This window comes from Protopterus annectens, chromosome 12.part0 (genome assembly GCF_019279795.1).
Source record: "Protopterus annectens isolate FY-2018-M chromosome 12.part0, PAN1.0, whole genome shotgun sequence".
NCBI classification, from domain to species: Eukaryota; Metazoa; Chordata; order Ceratodontiformes; family Protopteridae; genus Protopterus; species Protopterus annectens.
In genome coordinates this window covers 1,466,671,224-1,466,692,212 of record NC_056746.1, presented here as the reverse complement: position 1 = coordinate 1,466,692,212, position 20,989 = coordinate 1,466,671,224, and the positions used below count along the sequence as shown (strand labels likewise).

The following is a 20,989-nucleotide window of genomic DNA, read 5'->3' as shown; positions in this document are numbered from 1 at the left end:
AAGATGGCCTGAGCTTCCCCACATGCTTCAAATGTCACAGCTACAAATTGCACACAGCATCCTAAATAGCCCCAACTCCTGCCCTACCCTTACATCCATAATTACACCCTACACACCCAATCATGACCTCAGAAGCACACAACAAAACCTTCTGCAGGTAAACAAGCCAAACAAAAATATTGGAAAAACACTTTACAGTCATTCAATTGCATACTCATGGAACAAACATCCATTGTCCGTTCACTCCACTACCAAAAGTGGCGAATTCAAAAAGCAACTAAAAATTCATTTCCAATATGCATGGATCTGTACTTGTCAAGAGATAACCTAATGAATTTTTCTTCTTCTCTCAATTAACATATGTTAGTGGAATCTGCTGTCTAAACTGTCTACACATATTACTCTCTCTGCAGTTAGTACGTATGCTATTAAATGCATCTTTGTTGTACTATGTTATGATGTTACTCTGAATTGTATATTACATTTTTTTATTTTAGGCATTGCTATATTCCTTGTATATAACTTAATGCTAACCAAATTTCTCAAACATATTGCTATTGCATTCTCAAAATACTATACTTTTGCCTTGTAAATATTCATGTTGTATACTTCTGTTTCTCTGTTTTTGTACTGTTAAGTATGTTACAACTTGAACTGTTAGATGTTTTTCTTATTTTTTAATTACTTTCCTGCTTTTCTCTTCAGGTCTCCACTGAAAAAGGGCTCTCTGGACCCAGTCAGACTAACCCGGTTAACAAATGTAAAAGAATAGATAGATAGATAGATAGATAGATAGATAGATAGATAGATAGATAGATAGATAGATAGATAGATAGATAGATAGATAGATAGATAGATAGATAGATAGATAGATAGATAAATGGGTAAGAAAAGAACTGTATTGGTCAGATGGGGGTCCTTGACTTTCTGCATATGTAGGGTAGAACATTAGGGTGTAAAATGGATGAGGCAGGAAAAGTAAGAAATCATAATGGTAGAGATTGAGATTAAGAAGAAGGCAGAATGAGAATGGAAGGAAAAGGGAGACAGTCGTAAGAAGACAGAAAGAATTAGCAAAATGCATGGAAAAGGTATGACTCATTTCCAAGAAGATTAATAACTAAACAGACATGGCAACATGATGGGATAGTTAAAAGGGTAAAGAGACAGGAATATGGAAGGCAGACGGTATTAAGTCTTGGGAAGGAAGATCCCAATACCTGAGCTATTTTCAGGAATAAGAAGACAAGAAATCTTATTGTAGTGTTTGATTTTGTCAGGAGATTTGCCTGCTGTCAGTTCTTAATTGTATTTAAAGGTGACAGTTTGAGCTAGAATTACCTGAAGATGTGTATATTAAAAAGCCTTGCTAATAGCATTGTTCAGTGGATACTGAAGAAGGAGACAAGTGAGGATCTTTTGGTATTGCATAGTCCTGAATGACATGAGTGCAGTGTTTTGGGGGATGGTAATCAAGTTGCCTCTTGCAGGCCAGTGCATTTAATTAATACAATTGCTTTGAAGTTTTTGTTCTGTGTTTGTAATAGTTTTCCTAGAAGTTAATATTTAAAAGCATCCAAATGTAGTATTTCATTAATTTTAAATAGATACCAGTGGGGTCATTAATGGACAGTGAAAATAGAATTGGTCCAAGGAATGATCCACTGTTGGTTAAGCCAGAAATATGCACCTACACTGGAGAAGGAAGGAAACCTAGATACTTGAAAAATCTGCAGTAAGAGATAGCTCTACGACTAGTTAATGGCTCCTTAGCCAAAACCAAACTTGTTTTCATTTTTGAAAGAAGAAAATGGTGTGCTTACCTGAAGGATTTTATAATGTCAATGAAATTGACATCAGCTGAGTAAGACATTATTCATTTTCTTTCAATTAATTTAGTGGGAAGCACAATATAGTAATGCTGTAGAAGTCTTTTTTTTTTCACCCAAGGTAAAGCCTCCCACTTGGTAGAGCAGCAGGGCTTTCACCATGAAAAAAAATTATGTTTTTGATTGTTTTTTTTTTCCAGTTTAGATTTTGCATGAGTCAAGGCTGTTTCCCAGTGCATGCATAGTGATGTGTTACTTTTAATGTTTTCAACCTTTTGTGGTTGATATTTTTGTAGTCAGCCTATGGTATTTTAGATTTAGATTAAATGTGGTACACCCATATATTGGTGTGTGTGTGTGTGTGTGTGTGTGTGTGTGTGTGTGTGTGTGTGTGTGTGTGTGTGTGTGTGTGTGTGTGTGTGTGTGTTTCGGTGTTTGTGTATATTAACACACCCACCACTGCTGCCAATATGTGATGGGCACCACTGTGTGTTGTCCCCATGCTGGACCAGTAATCAAGAAGTCTGAATTCTCACCACTGATACTGGACAGTGACGTGCACTTGGAATACAATGGATACAGTCAGTATTTCCATACACAGACCTCTCTGCATCAAGTACAATTTCCCTTAAGAGCACAGGAAACACACTCAGACCATGGTCTGGATGTCTCTATATCTGTCTCCCTCCAGATCCCCAATAAGACTCCCCACTTGTACACCTATAGGGTTAGGTCCTCAGCCAAGTATCCAAGTCAAATCCTCCAGCACCCTGTCTGTAAACCCAGTGCTTCATGTCCCTGCCCCAAGTAGCTGTCACACACAAACTTTGAGAGATTTGATTTGCACACACACACACACACACACACACACACACACACACACACACACACACACACACACACACACACACACACACACACACATATATACACACCTGGGAAAGGCTGGCACAGGTCTACTAGCTATGGCCACTTCTGCCAGACTATGAGGTAGTTGCCACTGCCACCAGACACTCCACAATCAGCTTCTCTAAGGCACTTAACAAAGGGTTTGCAATTAAACTGTGATGTTAATATTAATACAAATGGTCATAGTTCACTAAGACAGTTAGGCCTTCTTGAGTGGCCCACACAGTGTCACCAAATAAATATAAGTATTCAAAGCGTAGATACTCTCTTCAAGAACCAGTCATGATAAAAAAATATATTTAATAATAAATAATAAAAGTACATACAAATACTGAATATATATATATATATATATATATATATATATATATATATATATATATATATATATATATATATATATATGTATATTCATGATAAACCACAGAGTTCAAATCATAGGAAATATTGAAAAGAATATTGAAGGGCAGACTCAGACAAATAAAGAAAAACAATATCTAAATTAAGCTTTACTATATTTCTTACTGAATCTAAGAGAATTTTACTGTTCCCTAGTAACTTACTTACTTGGGTAAGGCAAAATGAAATACATGAGAAGTATTTCTAGTCATGTCCCAAACAGAATACCCTATGCTCTGAGATTACACCCTGTAAAATGTAATATCCAAAATGACCTGCAGAATGATCTCATCTGGTCACCTGACTATAAGTTACCACAATATCTCCTTTTGAAGTTTGAGACAGGACTTTAGCAGACTGCTACAATACACATTTAGTGCTTTTTATGGCAATGCCTGGAGCCAGAAACATTTACAACACTTTCCCTATTCTTTACAGAAGCTAACAGATAATGGCTGCTACTAGACCTACTGGCTCCAGGCCTACTCAGCACTGTGGGTTGCCATTTAATGATTTAACAGCTCATTTACATTTCCCTTATTCTTTGTAAAATAAGTCAACTGGTTAACCATTGTTGTGCCAGTGTCCTCTTTTGAAGCATACACATTTAATTCAGTTACCATAATACATGCATATTTATCTTCAGGTGGCATTGTTGATACATTTTAACGCAATCAACACAAGCAGAGTTCACAAATACATTTTCAGCACAAGCATCTGTGCAGATCAGGTTGATATACAAATGACATACAATTATTTACAAAATTCCAGCTAGTTGTGCGTTAAGTCTAATACAGGCCACCAATTTAAATTTATGGTTATAGATAACATTCTGCAGGACACTAGGGGTGGCCCATTTTCTTTTAAGCTGGAAGAGCTGGAACTAATGTGGCAGATTAAACTTAACGCTTACAATGTTCCAGGTTTAAATGAATCATGTTCTATCACTAGTGTCCTTAAACTCAAAAGTTTGCAAAGATAAAGTTTGTTACAATATTCATCCAACTATTTTCCCACTATAGATGTGTTGGTAACAATGTTGTTATTTAGTTAGAAAGTACTTACAGTTTTTAAAACTTGGTTTATTTTAACCTTTTTAAATGTTTCAATGCAGTATGGGTCTATGAATAATTATTTAAAGACAAAAATTTCTAAAGAATAATAATGAGTTGTTTCGGGGTAATGTCTGTTTAAGTAAATAGTTATGCTTTGTCCCACGTTTTTTGATTGAGTGATTATATAAGAACAGTTAATTTTTCGTGTTAGTACTTCTGATGAAGTTTGCATGTCTGCAAACGAAAAGCACTTAAAGTTCTAAAGTTTTTATTACATCTGTGTGAAGACAATTAAACCTGTGTGAAGACTCTACAGTTCTTGAAATTGTGCCATGGTTTAAACTTAGAAAGTTGATAGAATAATAGGTTTTTCATTAGCATGAATTTTCTGAAGGATGTCGAGTCTTAAACTCAAATGTTTGTCATTATTTAATGATTTCAATCCTCGGCTATTTGCCAGAAAAGTACAGATTTTAGGATGAACACACCAAAAATATGAGGCATTCTGCGAAAATTTGTACAGTTGAGAGGTATGGTACTGTGCAATACTATGTATTGCCTATACTACACTAAAATATGATATACTATGCTGTACAATGTTTTACTTTACTCACTAATAACAGGACTGCATGTCTTTTCAGCTACACATATAGTAAGTCTTTCCTCTATCTTCTCGGGAGTACCTCTTTGTCACTATCTGCCCTTAATTCCATGTGTACCTGCTTATACTTGTTGCTTTTGATAACCCTTAATGCTGTAATTTCTATTGTTATACAATAAGCTGTTTTCTCTGTCTGGTCCGTTAAGTGGAAGTCCATTAATGCAGTCACTAACAGTTATCATTTATGGTTTTTTGAGTAGCACCTTTAATTAAATGGGAATTATTGTGGGAGATCATCACTGGTGTTAATGTATTATACAAGTGGTATGTATATTTACTTAGACTTTTGTAGGTGCTTTTTGCCTATGTACTTATCAAAAATCAAGCTTACCTACACCCCGACAAACATGCCCAGACATATCCATTTAAAAGCTGCCCAGATGGGGCTGTCATCCAGGTAACCATGATTGTGCTTTATGCCAATGCTTGTGCCCTCAGATCCACTGACATTGCCACAGAGGAGGGAACCCCACCTGAAACATAGGCATGTGGGAGACCTGTCCCTCTAAACTGGCTGTGACCAAGGGCACTCCCCCTTCCCCAGCTGTGAGAGTCTACTTTATACCCTAGATCTAAACCTCAAAGGGAAGCCTAGGTGACAGAAGCATCCTCCAATCAATGGTCTGCTTCATTTAAGGTGTGGACTATGTAGGTGTTTAACCCTGTCATAACTCTACCCATACCTCTCCCCCTAAGCACAATCTAGGCAGTTTGGAGACCTCCCTCTGATGTGTGTCTTAGTGCTGTCACGCATATGCCTCATTAGGGCTGCTGTCACCTGCTTAGGATTCCATACCTACATCCTTTTATTGCTTGATAGCTTCTATGCTAATCTGCACTTGCACTGGTACACAGCGAGATCAGAAACTATAATTCCCTAGAAGAGGTGGGCTGATCCTGCCACACACTCCCATTCTCTTCTCCTGTCTCTTCCAGAGTCAGACCTTCTATTCAAACTCATGTCATTTGGGTCATCATGAGGGATTTATCTCTCAGTGCTGCAGAGGTAAGCATTTATTAGACTTGATAATGTCTGACATATTTATTTCAAATGCTTTACCAATAGTGACTTAATTATATTTTCTGATTACTAAGTGCATGGTGGAATATCTGAGAATAAATATATCTAACTCTAATGGAACACTTAAATAAGACCTCCACAGTGTTTAAATACCAAAGAAGAAACAATGAGGTTTGCCTCATAAATCATGCAACAGCATTAAAAATTGACTCACAGCAAGTCTATAGCACAAACAATATGCCTTTTCATATGGGTTCCAAAACTATACGATTGGGGAAGAGTTGAATTCTGATGTAACAAGCTGCTTAGGTCTCAGAGAAAAACTCTAGAATACTATGTTTTCATTCAAAAGCTGTTCTTACCATGTTAAAAAAGTATCTTTGTTTAGTATCATCTTAAAATTATTTGACAGCATATTAAAAGCTTATGCTGTTTCACATGCCCACTTTAATATTTTAAAGTTTACTGCAAAAAAAATGTTTTCCGTAAATCCTTACAAATAAAGGACAATATATACAAATACAAGACAATATATTAAATTAGTATGCTGCTTTTTGCAATTTTTGAATAGTATGTGAAATAAAAACAAGGACATTCTTTTTAAAAAGTCTCATCATGATTATAGCTTTGGATATTAAATCACTCCTCTGAATTCATTTCCATCCATTAGAGACCTTGTATTTCATTTAGTATCCTGAGGTCAGGACTCTGAGAACCAAAAACAGTGCTTACATATAAAAGACTATTAATTGAAGAAACCTGACAAGCTTCCTGGGTTTAAAGAATTACATCATTAAACAACAGCTTTACCAAACAGTACAATACAGTGTTTTATTAACACTTATAAAATGTTTTTTGTGAGGTGATAGTGCTAAATATGATTCAAAGTGATATGCAAATAGGGAAAAACAGGCTAGCCACTAAATGCATACCTTATACAAGGCATTTGTGTCTGTCTGTCTGCTTACCTGTCTGACAACATCCCTATCTATCTCTCTATTTATATGTCTGTCTGTCTGTCTGCCTGCCTGCATCTCTATATCTATCTATCTGTCTAGCATAGTATCTCTCTATTAATTTGGAATGCTTTTGCCAGGTATATGAAAAATGAGTACTGGAAAAAGTTGGAAAAAATGGTTTGTTTTATATTGACTAAGTATATTTTACTTTAAAACTGTTCTGTTTCTTTCTAGGTGTCTGACTCAACAAATCCATTCCTTAATCGAATGTTAAACAGGGACACAATAACAAGAATAACATATAAAAGTAAGTACATTTTATTTACTAACAACACAAGTTTTTCTTGACATTCTACTACCCACTCAAAAGCTATTGTTCCTAAGAAGGATCTGTAGATGTTAGCATAATGTTTTGTTTATGTGCTATATAAATAACTCCAAAACAGAATGTGTTTCTAAATAAATCAATCTCTCTTCAGTTAGAGTAGTTTTCTTAACAGAAAGTAGATTTGTCTAAAAGTAAACTGCATTCAAATGTAAAACAGATGAATAACAAAAATAACAAATACTATTCATGGCTTGCATCTGTGAGAAATGCTGACCCCAGTCTCTTGTGCTGTTTCTTAATGTAACCATTCATTGGGCGGTATGCATAGCTCTGCCCTCCATAAGTTGGTAGTGGTAATATGACAAGAATGGCACTATACCTTCATGCAAATAAAGTAATTCGACATGTCTACAGAAATATGGGCAGATAAGGTCATTCAACATGTTTACAGAAATATGGGCAGATAAGGTCATTCAACATGAGTACAGAAATATGGAATTATTTTGGTAAACACGTCTCTATAAGGCAAAAGTGACACATGATTAAGGCATGAGTGTTGAGGAAAGAAATAACAAGGATAACAGGTATTACACATTTGGTTATTATACACTTCATAGCGGTGGTGCAGCTGTAGCGTTGTCGCCTCACAGCAAGAGGTTCTCCCGTTCGATTCTTGGCTGGAGCGCCTTCTGTGTGGAGTCTGCATGTCCTCCCCGCGGCCAAGTGGTGTTTGAAAGACATGCGTGAATGGGCATGCCTTCGTTGAAGGTTGGGTGTCGGGCTGGCACCTCGGCACTATAAAAATCGACTGCCAGTCATTAGCGGACTGGAGTTTTGCTGTGGCGACCCCTAACCGGGAAAAGCCAAAAGAAAAACAACAACATAGAGACAAACATAAAAGGACCTCATTTGTATACAAAAAGTCTTCTTTGGTTGCATCAGGAACCTCCATGGCAAAGCCCAAGTTCTTCCAAATTAGTACTTAATAGCACCACTTACACTGATCCTGTTGACTTAGCTAACCTGCTAGCTGATATGTTCAGTGCAAACTTCACCCCTCTACCCCTCCAAGGCCCATTCATCATCCCTGATACTTGTCCCGTACCTCCCATTTCTGTAGATCAAGTGTTAAAGGTCCTATCCAAGGCAAAGAACACAGCTTCCATGGGACATGATAGTATCCCAGGCTGTACCATCTTCAGCAAGAACTAGCTTCACCATTGAGCATCCTATTTAACTGCAGTCTAATTACAGGCTTCATTCCAGCAGAGTGGAGAACTGCTATTGTCATCCCCTTGCACAAAGATGGTGCTACTACTGACCCGAGGAACTATCACCCCATTAGCTTGACAAGCCTGATGTGTAAAGCCATGGAGCATATTATTACAGAGCTCATGAACAAGGACATAGGCAATCTCCAAGCACTTGACCCCACCCAATTTGGATTCGTCAGGAGCAGATCTTGCCTTTGAACCCGGTTAATTTCTTTGAAACTGTCACCAAGGCCATGGATGAGAGAAAGTCAGTACATACAGCTTACCTTGACTTGGCCAAAAAATTACAAGGATAACAGGTATTACACATTTGGTTATTATACGCTTCAAAGAGACAAACATAAAAGGGCCTCATTTGTATACAAAAAGCTTTCTTCAGTTACATCAGGAACCTCCATGGCAAAGCCCAGGTTTGTTTTGAATTAGTACGTAATGGTACCACTTACACTGATCTTGTTGACTTAGACAACCTGATAGTTGAAAGGTTCAGCACAAAGATCACCCAATAGCCCCCCAAAGGCCCATTCAACATCCCTGATACTTGTTCCGTACTTCACATCTCTATAGATCAAGCGTTAAAACCCCTATCCAAGGCAAAGAACACAGCTTCCATGGGACCTGATAGTATCCCAGGCTGTATTTTGCACCATCTCCAGCAAGAACTATCTTGCTATTGAGCACCCCATTCAACCACAGCCTAAGTACAGGCTTCATTCCAGCAGAGTGGAGAACTGCCATTGTCATCCCCTTGTACAAAGGTGGTGCCACTACTGACCAGGCAAACTTTTGCCTCATTAGCTTGACAAGTCTGATGCATGAAGCCATGGAGCATATTATTATGGAGCTCATAAACAAGAACATAGGCAATCTCGAAGCACTTATCCCCACCCAATTCAGATTCATCAAAGGCAGATCTTGCCTGTTTAACCTGGTTGACTTCTTTGAGACTTTCATCAAGGCCCTGGATGAGGGAACGTCAGTACATGTAGCTTACCTTGACTAGGCCAAGGCCTTTGACACAATCCCTGACTCGGGCATCATTGAAGAGCTAACACAACTCGGTGTTAATCCCTATCTAGTCAGATGGGAGGCCAACTGGCTCACAGATAGGACCCACAAGGTCAAAATAGGTGTTGCCACCTCTGACAGCAGACCTGTCACTAGTGGTGTTCCCCAGGGATCTTTCCTGGGACCCCTACTGTTTGGTATATACTTCTCAGAGGTCCAGGCAAAGACAAAGGGCCTGTGGCTGACCAGGTTTGCGGATGACTGTAAGTTGGGTGCTGTCATTGACTACCCAATTGATGTTAACATACTTCAAGAGGGTCTCATAGCTACAAATAACTGATGCCAAAGTCATGGCTGTAAGTTAAATGCAAAAAAATGTATTATCATACCATTTGGCAAAAACACAGCCCTTACTGATTGGCAACCCCTAAGCACACAACCTGTGGTGAGAGACCTTGGTACTCGAGCTGACAATAATCTCACATTCAACCATCATGTAGCGGCAGTGGTCAGAAAAGCCTTTTACTTGGTTCATATCATAAATAAAGGGATTGCACCCAGAAAAAAGGAGGTTATTACCTCTCTGTACTCTTCACTCATTAGGCCTAGAATTGAATATAATGCCTCATTTGGTATGTACCTCTCCAAACACCTGCACAAACTGGGAAGGCTACAGAAATACCTCATAAAGAGACTCCATGGCCTCCAACACCTGTCCGGTGTGGACAGGCTCAAATCACTTTCGCTCTACTTAGTATCATATAGATTGCTCAGAGGTGATCTATGCCTCGCCTTCATGGCAATATCGGACCCTACCCTACTAGAGATGCTGCATATCCATAAGTCTAACTCCTTGTGCATTACCATTAATAAATCTAATATGCAATATCAACAAAACTTTCTGGAGAGACAGGTTTGTCTCCCTGAGGCTCCCCCGTCTCTGGAATAGACTTCTTATATGTGTCAAACAGAGTACATCACTGACCCTCTTCAAGTGCAACCTTAACGAGTGGATGGGAAACCTCAAATTTGTCCCAGGGGTTCCACTTTTGTCCCTCATTGACAGGGGCAACAGGTGCTGACTGAGGTATTTCTTTTGGGTGGATAAACTCTTAGCTAGGCTTATAACAGCCCCAGGGCCATTAGCCTAGTAACCTCCTATGATCGTATGCCTAAAGGACCCTGAACGTATGCCTTTAAGCACTGATTTACCAGTGGAATATGATAGTTAGGCAGCAAATTAATTATCTTACTAGAAGGGAAAAATGAATATATACTACCATACTTTTTAAAAGGATGTCCAATTGTTGTCTTTACTTCAAGAAGTGTTTGTTTCATTGTATTTTAGTGCTGGTGCATACATGGTCACACTGCTGAAAGGAGTGTTGGGGGGTCATTCCATTCAGTGTCTTGGTGCTTGTGCATGCGTGGTCAAACAAATAAAGGGGTTGCTGCTGGAAATGATTAATTTATGTGTCACTGAAGACCTCGTGCATCCATGGTCAGACTGCTGAAGTGACCACTGGGGAAAATAATTTATTTAGTGTAATTTCAGTGCTTGTGCAAACTTGGACAAACTGCTGAAGGGGTTGCAGGGGAAATGATTCATTTACATGTCAGTGAAGTGCTTCTGCATACACTGACAAACTGCTAAAGTCGCCCGTTAAATAATTCATTTTGGTGTCAGTGAAGTGCTTGTGTATACATGGACAAAACCACTGAAGGGATCACTGGACACAAGTTCATGGATTGCAAAGCAGAAAGCAAAGGTGCAGCAAGGCGTTTAACAATGGCTGTGCATACAACATGGATATTGGACTATGAATCACAAGAACATGTCATTAGCATAAGCTGCTTCCCAAAATTTCTCATTTACAGCTCATACTTAAGGCATTGAACATTAGTGTAAATAGCATCTGTGAATTGCACCCAGGGCTGGTGTTAGCATTTTGGGGGCCCCCAGCAAATGTCAAGTTGGGACCCCCTAGGTACTTCCAGTATAAGTATCATCCTCTCAATGCCACACCTCCTAAGAAACCTTTTAGTTTGTGCTGCAAACTTTTAGGAGTAGTGCGCACAGACAGACCTTAGCTACAAGCTGTTACATTACAACAGGCCTATACATTGTTATCTGTATTAAGAGTAGGGGACAGGTGGAGGAGACCCTGGAGAGGTGGAGATATGCTCTAGAGAGAAGAGGAATGAAGGTCATCAGGACTAAGACAGAATATATGTGTGTGAATGAGAGGGAGGATAGAGGAATGGTGAGGATGCAGGGAGTAGAGGTGGCGAAGGTGGATGAGTTTAAGTACTTGGGATCAACAGTTCAGAGTAATGGTGAGTGTAGAAGAGAGGTGAAGAAGACAGTACAGGCAGGATGGAGTGGGTGGAGAAGAGTGTCAGGAGTGATTTGTGACAGACGAGTACCAGTAAGAGTGAAAGTGAAGGTCAACAAGAGGGTAGTGAGACCAGCTATGTTATATGGGTTGGAGACAGTGGCAGTGACAAAAAGGCAGCAGTCAGAGCTTGACGTGGCAGAGTTGAAGATGTTAAGATTTGCACTGGGTGTGATGAAGATAGACAGGATTAGGAATAAGTATATTAGAGGGTCAGCCCAGGTTGGAAGGTTTGGAGACAAAGCCAGAGAGGCAAGATTACATTCGTTTGGACATGTGCTGAGGAGGGATGCAGAGTATATTGGGAAAAAAGATGCTAAGGATGAAGCTGCCAGGTAACAGGAAAAGAGGAAGGCCTAAGATAAGGTTTATGGATGTGGTGAGAGAGGACATGCAGGTGGTTGGTGTGACAGAGCAAGATGCAGAGGACAGGAAGAAATGGAGACAGTTGATCTGCTATGGCGACCCCTAACAGGAGCAGCCAAAAGAAGAAGAATATACCACACATTGTTGACCTATCTAACAAAGGGACACTTACAGTTCATAGGTTCAAAGGTATGTACTAGGCTAATCGCTGTGGAGCCTATATTAGCCTAGTCCAAGAAGATTCCCTGGCATCATGCTGCCCAAAGTTAGTTCCCAGTGCCCCTGTCAAGTAAGGCCACTGAAGTGATCCCTGGGGTAAACTTCCTATTGCCCATCCACTCAACAAGATTTTTCTTAAAGAGTGCCAGTGAAGTGCTCTGCTTGACATGAATGGAAAGTTTGTTCCAGAGTATGGGAAGTCTCTGGGTTAGGAACCTGTCCCTCCAGCATGTTCTGTTTATTGTGGTAGTGAGGTTTAGGTCCCTGGAGCATGTAGCACAGAGGGATTGGGATTTTTTTAGGTGTAGCATATCTAGCAACTCTGGGTTAGATATGGCTTTGTAGGTCAAGCAGAGATCTCCTCTAAGTAGGCGATAAGAGACAGAGTATAGCTGGAGTTTTTTGAGTCTGTCCATATAGGGCATGTGTCTAAGGCCTAAGATCCTCTTAGAGGTATTTTTGTGGCCTTTCCAGTTGTTGTAGGTGCCTAGTGAGTACATACCGAATGAGGCATTGTATTCTATAATAGGTCTACTGAGGGACGAGTAGAGGATTATGACCTTCTTCTTCCTGGATGAGAAACCTTTTGTAATGAGATGTGCCACATAGAAGGACATTCTGACTACAGTGGCAATGTGGTTATCAAAGGAGAGGTTGCTGTCAACCTGCGTACCTAGGTCTCTTATCACACCTTCAGTGTTTAGTGGACTACCGCCTATGTGGTAGTGGAAGGGGACTACATTTTTCCCAAAGGGAATGACAATGCACTTTTTGGCATTGAGTTACTGGCATTTAGTTGCAACCCCCCCCACACACACACCCTCTAGTCCTCTCCTCTGATCCACCACCCCCTTTTGGGCTCCCCATACCATGCACATTACTTTTTTCTTTCTTTTCTCACATTTTAACTTACTCTCAGCCTTTTTCAAGAAGCCATAACTTTCTATAGGCTATGAAGTGAATTTTTAAGTTTTTTTTTCTTTTTACACAACCTTTTCATCCAATAATGGCATGAACAAAAATTATTATAAAGGAAAGACATTCACTGTTGCTATTCAGCTTTAGTTTTCTTTGCATTCTCTCAGCAGTCCTTTCCTGACCAAGACAGCACAGTAATAACCATTTAGGAAATAACTCAATTAAGCTGGTGACCCCAAAGCCATAGGGGTTATATTTGTGCCCTTGGATGTATTTTAGAGCATTTTCAAAGCATTTTACTTCAATGGTGGTTTAAACAAAAATCATGAAAAAGAAAAGAAATTCAGTCTTATTTTTTTCTTTCAAGGAAGACATAAGTTATGCCCAAGGCTTAATGTTCAAAGGTGACAAAATAGTAGCTCACAATAAACTAACAAGCCAGTTGTGGGAATACATAGTTCTTATCTGGGAATGCTGCCTCCTTTCCTAAACCCCACAAAAGGCAGTCATTGCCTATACATCCCTTGGGTGTTAGACTAGGATGAAAGCAGAGGTTTAAATTGCCTTAGCCATATATTTCAAGTGACTGCTGATATATGTATACATAGCATGCTTCCTCACCCCAACCCTCACAGTCAGCCCCATGTATATGTGCCTGATGTGTGATTGTGAGAATGATTTCAGCAATATATTCGAATTTTTTGCTCCTAGACAGTACACCACCCCTACACAAGCTATAGTAATCTTCATTTAGCACCTCTGAGGTCTGTGATAAAAGTAAATAAACAATGACCACACTGTCCTCAGCTCAATCACAAGCTATAATGACTTCATCTGCACACCTCTAAGGTTTGACTGTGATGAAAATTAAAGTTGTAATAACCACACAATCCCCAGATCCCCAGCAGCTTTCTGTACACACACATTTGAGCAGGACTGGTTTTAGAATGGCTGGGGTTAAAATCAGAGGCTATTAGCTGTATCCTAAAAGGTTCATATCTCAGCATTGTTCAGGTTAAACAGCTCAATCAGAAAATTGATACATTTTTTTGTCTTCATTTTTCTTCAGTCAGCAATAGCTTTTGTGGAGGTCCCCACAGAGTCAAGGATGATTAAGGGAGCTGCCAGTATCCATTTATGCAGTCTGTTGAGTGGGGGCCGCCAGACTCCAAGAAGACCTAAGTGTCTGAATTTTCTGTGATACATCTTATGTCTTACTTTTGAAATATAATTACTTATTAAGTATATTTTTACTGATACCCAGAAGAATAATGTCTGTCCTGGCATTATTGGGTGCACGCACATACAAAAAATCAGTGATATTTTTTACACACACACAAGCATAAGCCATAGCAGTCCTAGTTTTGTAGTTACTTCAGCAAATAGCAATATATTGTGCAACACTGGTACTTGCCACACCAGATCAGTGACTGCTGTTTAGCAGTCGTCAAATAGCAGCAGGGGTAAGTCACTTATTTACCTCATTGAGCTGTAATGCATACCTGTCACTGTCCCTGATTTCCAGACCTTCGTTGAGTTTGTTCATATATTTGCTTTCTCTTTCACAAAAAGTTTGGTTTGTTGGTAAATCATTCAGGATTACAAACAGCCAATCAATCCAGACATCTGAGTTTTATACTTATGGGTTAAAAATATGTGTTGATGCAAATGGTGCTATTCTACTAACATTTTAAGTGCATTAGAGTAATATTTAAAATGCAGTCCTGATTCTGAGCCTTTATTCTATTATTTTCGGATTTCACTGAATTCTTAGGCAAAGGAATTGAGAGTTATACTATCTGGTGTTATGCTTGTATTTATAAAACTCCCTGAAAGAGAAAAACATCCCCTGATTATCTGAAGTATCAGCTCTTCTTCAGATCCAAAATTTGCATCAAGATAAGTCACTCTGGGCTGCTGATCTCTCTAGTGCTTACCTTGTTCATGCTCATAATCAGCTTCATCCTAACAGGGTCATATCACAGCCCTGTTCAGGTTAAAGAACATAATTAGAAAATAAATACATTTTTTTCCTCATTTTTCCCCAACCTGCAGCAGCTTTTGTGGGGCCCCCAAATAGTCAAAGATGATTAATGCCCCCCCCCCTGCAGCCACGGGTATAGCAAGTGGAGAGAATGTCCAACAGTAGGATTTAACTAAGCCCACCGACATTATGTCAGTGGTAAAATATTTAATAGAATTCTGATGCCTGTTACTTGACAAAACACTTATAACAACCAGAAATATCTTTGAATTTTAAAGGAGGTATAAATAAGAGTTATCCATGTGGTTTATTAAGTATACAAGAATGCTATACTAGCTTTTGTTGGTTTGACAGACATGTAACAAAATATCAGAATAAGATAACTTGCTATGGTTGGGGGCCCTCAGTGACCATAGGGTTCACTGGTGCCTAAAGCCGGCTATGATTGCACCTTAGCTGCGTTCACTCATAAGCATCACAGACACTCCCTACGGCATTTGCGCAAACAACAATGAATACCAGACATAGTTCTATGAACAAGGTTTAACATAGCCTTTTGTCACTGCTAATACAGCTTCATTCTATTCTTAATATTTTTTTCCAGGTAATAGATTATATGGGTAATTATTTTTAATGGTTTTCCTTGTCTGCAAATTATTTTGGAATTTGATAACTTTTACAGAGGATTTTCTTATCTGCAATTTATTTCAGTTGTAGACCAAGCGGGCACTTGCAGATGTTCCTCAGAGAGTTTCTAGGGCTATAATAACCTATCAGCTTATTATCACAACAATATGAGATACAAAAGTGCCAGCCTTCCTAATGATGCATCTGATTACAACACGAGTTCATGACAGAAAAGTCATAAAATGACTCACATTATTCTGATTTCCCCTTTGACTGCACTATTAAAAAAAGTTGCACTATTGAATACATACTTTAAATTTATTTATTTATTTTACATTTGCATATGCTGTTCAGTAATAGTTCACTGTTTTATGAAAAAAAAACTGTTAATACGTCATATCATTGGGTTCCATCTACAAATGTAATGTTATCTTTGGTTTTGTTTTCTTGCTACTGACATTTCGTTGGGAACTTATCCTAAGTAATACAACAGTGATGTACAGAAAAGCTTGCAGAAACACTGTTGTAGAAGCTAACACTAACATGCATTCAAGACTGCAAACTTGTTAATTTCTCCCAGCATGGATTCCTATACCATTACAATATAATGGCAGGCCTTCGAACATTAGTGGCTTCATTAAGATATGGATGGTGCTTACCTTACAGGAACCATACTCATGTAACCACATTTGCTTTTGGGGATCACTCTTTCATTCTACAAAAACTTGCATTCATAAACTATTCAAATCCAAATACTTCCTGGTTTGCAGTGTTCTTAGTAGCAGATCTATTCTAATAAATTTTGGGAAAGAAAGGTCCAACTCTGACTTGTTTCCTAAAGTGCCACTTATGGTTCAAGACTTGACCTTATTCTCTTTCTTCAGTAAAAACTTCCTAGTACCCTGCTATACATTAAATGATTCTATATACTAATTACCTGTTCCTTCTTAAGAAAGAACTAAAAGAAGCTGCTCTTCAGTCTTCCATGCAAGATTGCTTTCAAAACATCTGAAACTGGTTCTCAAAAGGATAACTTTATGACTAACTTTTCTAAAATAAGTTCTACATTCTTTGGTACAAGAAAAATTACAATCTCACTCCTTCTTTCAAACTCTTTACAACTAATAACAGAAACAAATTTCCTACGGGATTTCCTCATTTGCTATCCTTTACATGGAAGGAGACCAATTATCGAACTTCAGTATATTAGTTATTATTAATATAATAGCAAACAGTAGATCAACTGTGTTGTAAAGGAAACATTTATTCCTGAGATCTGCCGGGTAAGATTGTTACATGGATATTTTTGATTTACTGATATATACTTTGTATACTTAAATTGATTTATTTTCTTTTTGTTTTGTTTTGTTGCAGTGGTGCTTTACTTCAAGTTTTTTTTTCTCTACTGAACTGATTTATTTTCCTTTTGTTTTGTTTTGTTGTGATGCTGCTTTACTTCAAGTTTTTCTCTTAGAGTTTTGAAAGTTCTGGTATAGGGCAAGGAAGCACAGTTATCTTGTATTCTTTGACTACAAAGGGATTAACTATATCTGAATCGGTGAAGGAGCAGAGAAAAAGTATTTTTTATTTAAGACAGAGAGAAAAGAACAAATATTAATCCTGAGACCAGGCAGTCGTGACTGTTCTGCAACCATTTTTGAATTTTTCCTTACCTGACGCATTCTATCCTTGCTGTATCTTTAAGACCAATGGTTCTTGAGTTGTCTGCTCCTTATATACATTTCACTTTAGAAGCCCCACCTACTCATATCTCTTCTGTTGTGTCTAATGAACACTAGAAGAACACACTAAGAATACTCTCCCATTAGACCAATTACTTCTCTTATTCCTTGTGAAGGTACTGCAGCACCTACAGTACATTAATACATGAATCTTCTTTTGCATCTTACTGTTAAATGTCTGATACAGTTCCTAGTACTGCACTACAAAAGGAGAAGAAAAGGCCTTGCTAAGCAGGAGAAAAATGAGCATATAGGTCAGTAACGTATTTACTTGTATGTCATATTTAACTGATTATCCATTTTGTTTGTCACACACAGGTCAATAATGAAGTCTACCTACAGATTTAGTTGTAATTTAATGTACTCTTCATAAACAAAAAATGCAGAGAATAGACAAACTTTCCACCTTCAATGTTCTTGCACTTAATTACTTAGAAAATCTCTATATTTTTTGATGTTCACTAACAATTTACTTTTAACTGGGGACAGTGATTCCAAATTTGAGAGATGCACACATGTAATTAAACCAGATGCAAAGCTCTCTACACATAAAATGGTCAGTGAGAAGCCATCTGTTTCCAGAAGAACTTACACTAAGGTATGAGCTTGTTCACCCCCAGGTCCAGTAGTTATACTACACACATCTACCTCAAAGTACCAGACCACATACAGGGTCACTGTGCATTAGTCACAAGTAAACAAGTTAATTACTCAGTCATTCAAATCATCCATAAAACCAAAACAGAACATTCTGGAAAAGCCATCATAAGACCTAATTCTGTGATTACATGCACTATTTCTGTGCATACAAAACCAGGTGATTACACTCACAGATTTGTAACCTCTGTGATGCTATGATTAAAGATCTCACCAAGGTTAAGTGTATTTTCATGTTGTAGTCTATGGCAATGGAAGCTTCTCTGTCCCTCCTTATTGGAATGAACAGACACATGCACCTTTATTCCAATGCCATTTTTAGGCATGTACAGATTAATGGATATTCCATGTTAAATTCTGCAGGTAACACTAAGAAGACTGCACTCATTAATACATATAGGCAAAAAAAGACAGGAGGAATCAGGGTATGAGCTGGTACAGAAACGTTATTAAAAAATTCCTGCATTCCACAAACACTCAGTTACAGATTCTTCAGGTCATTCCAACCCACCAAGCAAGGAAGGGATGTGTTCATTTTTGTAAACCAGTCCTTCAAAAGAAGGGTTATACAAATTGTTTAATTTTAGTACTGCACACCAAGGTTATGAACCACTTGTCCAGCAAAACTTAAACAAAAAACAAAGCAAATCAAAACCACCCAAGTGGGGGGCTTCGTCCCCAACACCCCCACACCCCACTAACTAAATATACCAACTACTCTGAGATCGCAGTATAGTGGAGAAAAGGACAAAGTTCACCATGGTGGCCAAGTGGTTCATTTCCTAAAGTTATTTTACAGTGATCCGAGTATTCATGAAACTACATGTTCTGCAACTTCGTTTCATCATTATGAAGTTCGACGAAGTGGGACTTCGGTAAGCAGAAGTAGATCCATATTTATATATATATATATATATATATATATATATATATATATATATATATATATATATATATATATATATATATATATATATATATATATGTGTGTGTATATGGGTCTACTTCAAAACATCTAAAACCCATTACATCTAATTTCATAATATCAAAACCAGAACATCTAAAACCCAAAACATCTAAAACCCATAACATCAAATTTCACAATATCAAAAATGTGCATCAGAACATCGAACACTACAAATCACATAAAAATAACATCCCCTCCACATATAGCAGCACCAAACTGCCAGACACACTTTTTACTATGTTTCTGCAGGGGGGACAAGCCCCCTGCACCCCCATGTGGGGTGCTCCACCCCCACACTCTCCTGTAAATTAAATATACCAACTCCAAGATTGCACTACAGTGGGGAAACGCTAATTCCATAACCCTACTGCATCATAATCACCATAAAGAATGTACACATAGTATCTATATCACTTACCTGTATGACCTAAAAAACACATAAAGAATGGCAAAATAAACGCTATATAAAGAATATTAATTCCTACACTATATAAATAATAACTATAGAAATGAAAACTACAACATCTCATAGTGATACCATAAGATTAACGGATGAAACTATAACATTTGCATATCTCCTGGTACACTATTACATATTATACATTTTAGATGTTATGAAGTTCGATGTTATGGATTTTAGATGTTCTGGTCTCGATGTTATGAAATTAGAAGTTATGGGATTTGGATGTTTTGAAGGGGACCTATATATATATATATATATATATATATATATATATATATATATATATATATGGGTACTAGTCTGAATATCGAAAGGAAATTTAATCAAAACGTACTTGAGCGAATTCACTTTAGCGAAAGTGCATTTTATCAAAAATGTACTTTCACAAAAAAAAAAGGAAAAAAACAACATGCAGCTTACATGTAGATTTAGTTGTACATCAACATGTAGTATTGATTGTACAACTAAGCAAACTGTTGCTTAGATTGTGGTACAGCAGGAATAAGGGAATATTCCCTTTTCCCTACTATAGTGCAATCTCAGAGTGAGAATATTAAAGTGGGGGGGTGGGGGTACAGCCCCCCCCTGCATAAACGTGAGATGTGTTTTATTTATGTAGTTTTTTTGGCATTTTTTTTCCACGAAAGTGCATTTTCGATAAAATGCATTTTTGCAAAAGTAAGTTCATTCATGTACGTTTCACTGAAATGTACTTTCGATCTTACAGCATAGATCCATGTGTGTGTATATATATATATATATATATATATATATATATATATATATATATATATATAAATGTGTGTTTGTGTGTGTGTGTGTATATACATACATATGCATGTATTCATTTTTCTTTCTTTCTTTTTTATTTACTTGCATTTTTTTAAACAAGTAGGTGGGCTGGTTCACATGAGATGTTTGAGTCACAATCTGGGCTATAATAGAAAAGTGCAATTAGGCTCAATAATTAGAACATGCTTTTGAAGACTAAAAGACAAAAAGAAATATTGTTAAAAATTAAAATCAATGTGACAGTATAAGCACTGAGGTAGTTAGTCAAGACTGCAATATTATTTACAATATATACAATGGGTATACAATTTGCATGTCTAGGTAATATAATAAGAAAATTTACTGAATCAGAAGTACTGAGGGTTTATGCTAGGGAGGTTTGCCTCAGACAGTGGTATTGTATTAACTTTAAGTA

General features: G+C 37.7%; 1 protein-coding gene across 1 annotated transcript in view; it reads left to right on the top strand.

Moving 5' to 3' along the window:
• LOC122816299 (carbonic anhydrase-related protein 10-like) overlaps positions 1-20,989 on the top strand; it is a 1,153,091-nt gene that overhangs the window by 1,035,034 nt on the left and 97,068 nt on the right. The window contains exon 4 of the mRNA XM_044089030.1: positions 7,068-7,140. Within this exon, the coding sequence (XP_043944965.1) occupies positions 7,068-7,140 (73 nt within the window). The remainder of the gene's footprint in view (positions 1-7,067; positions 7,141-20,989) is intronic.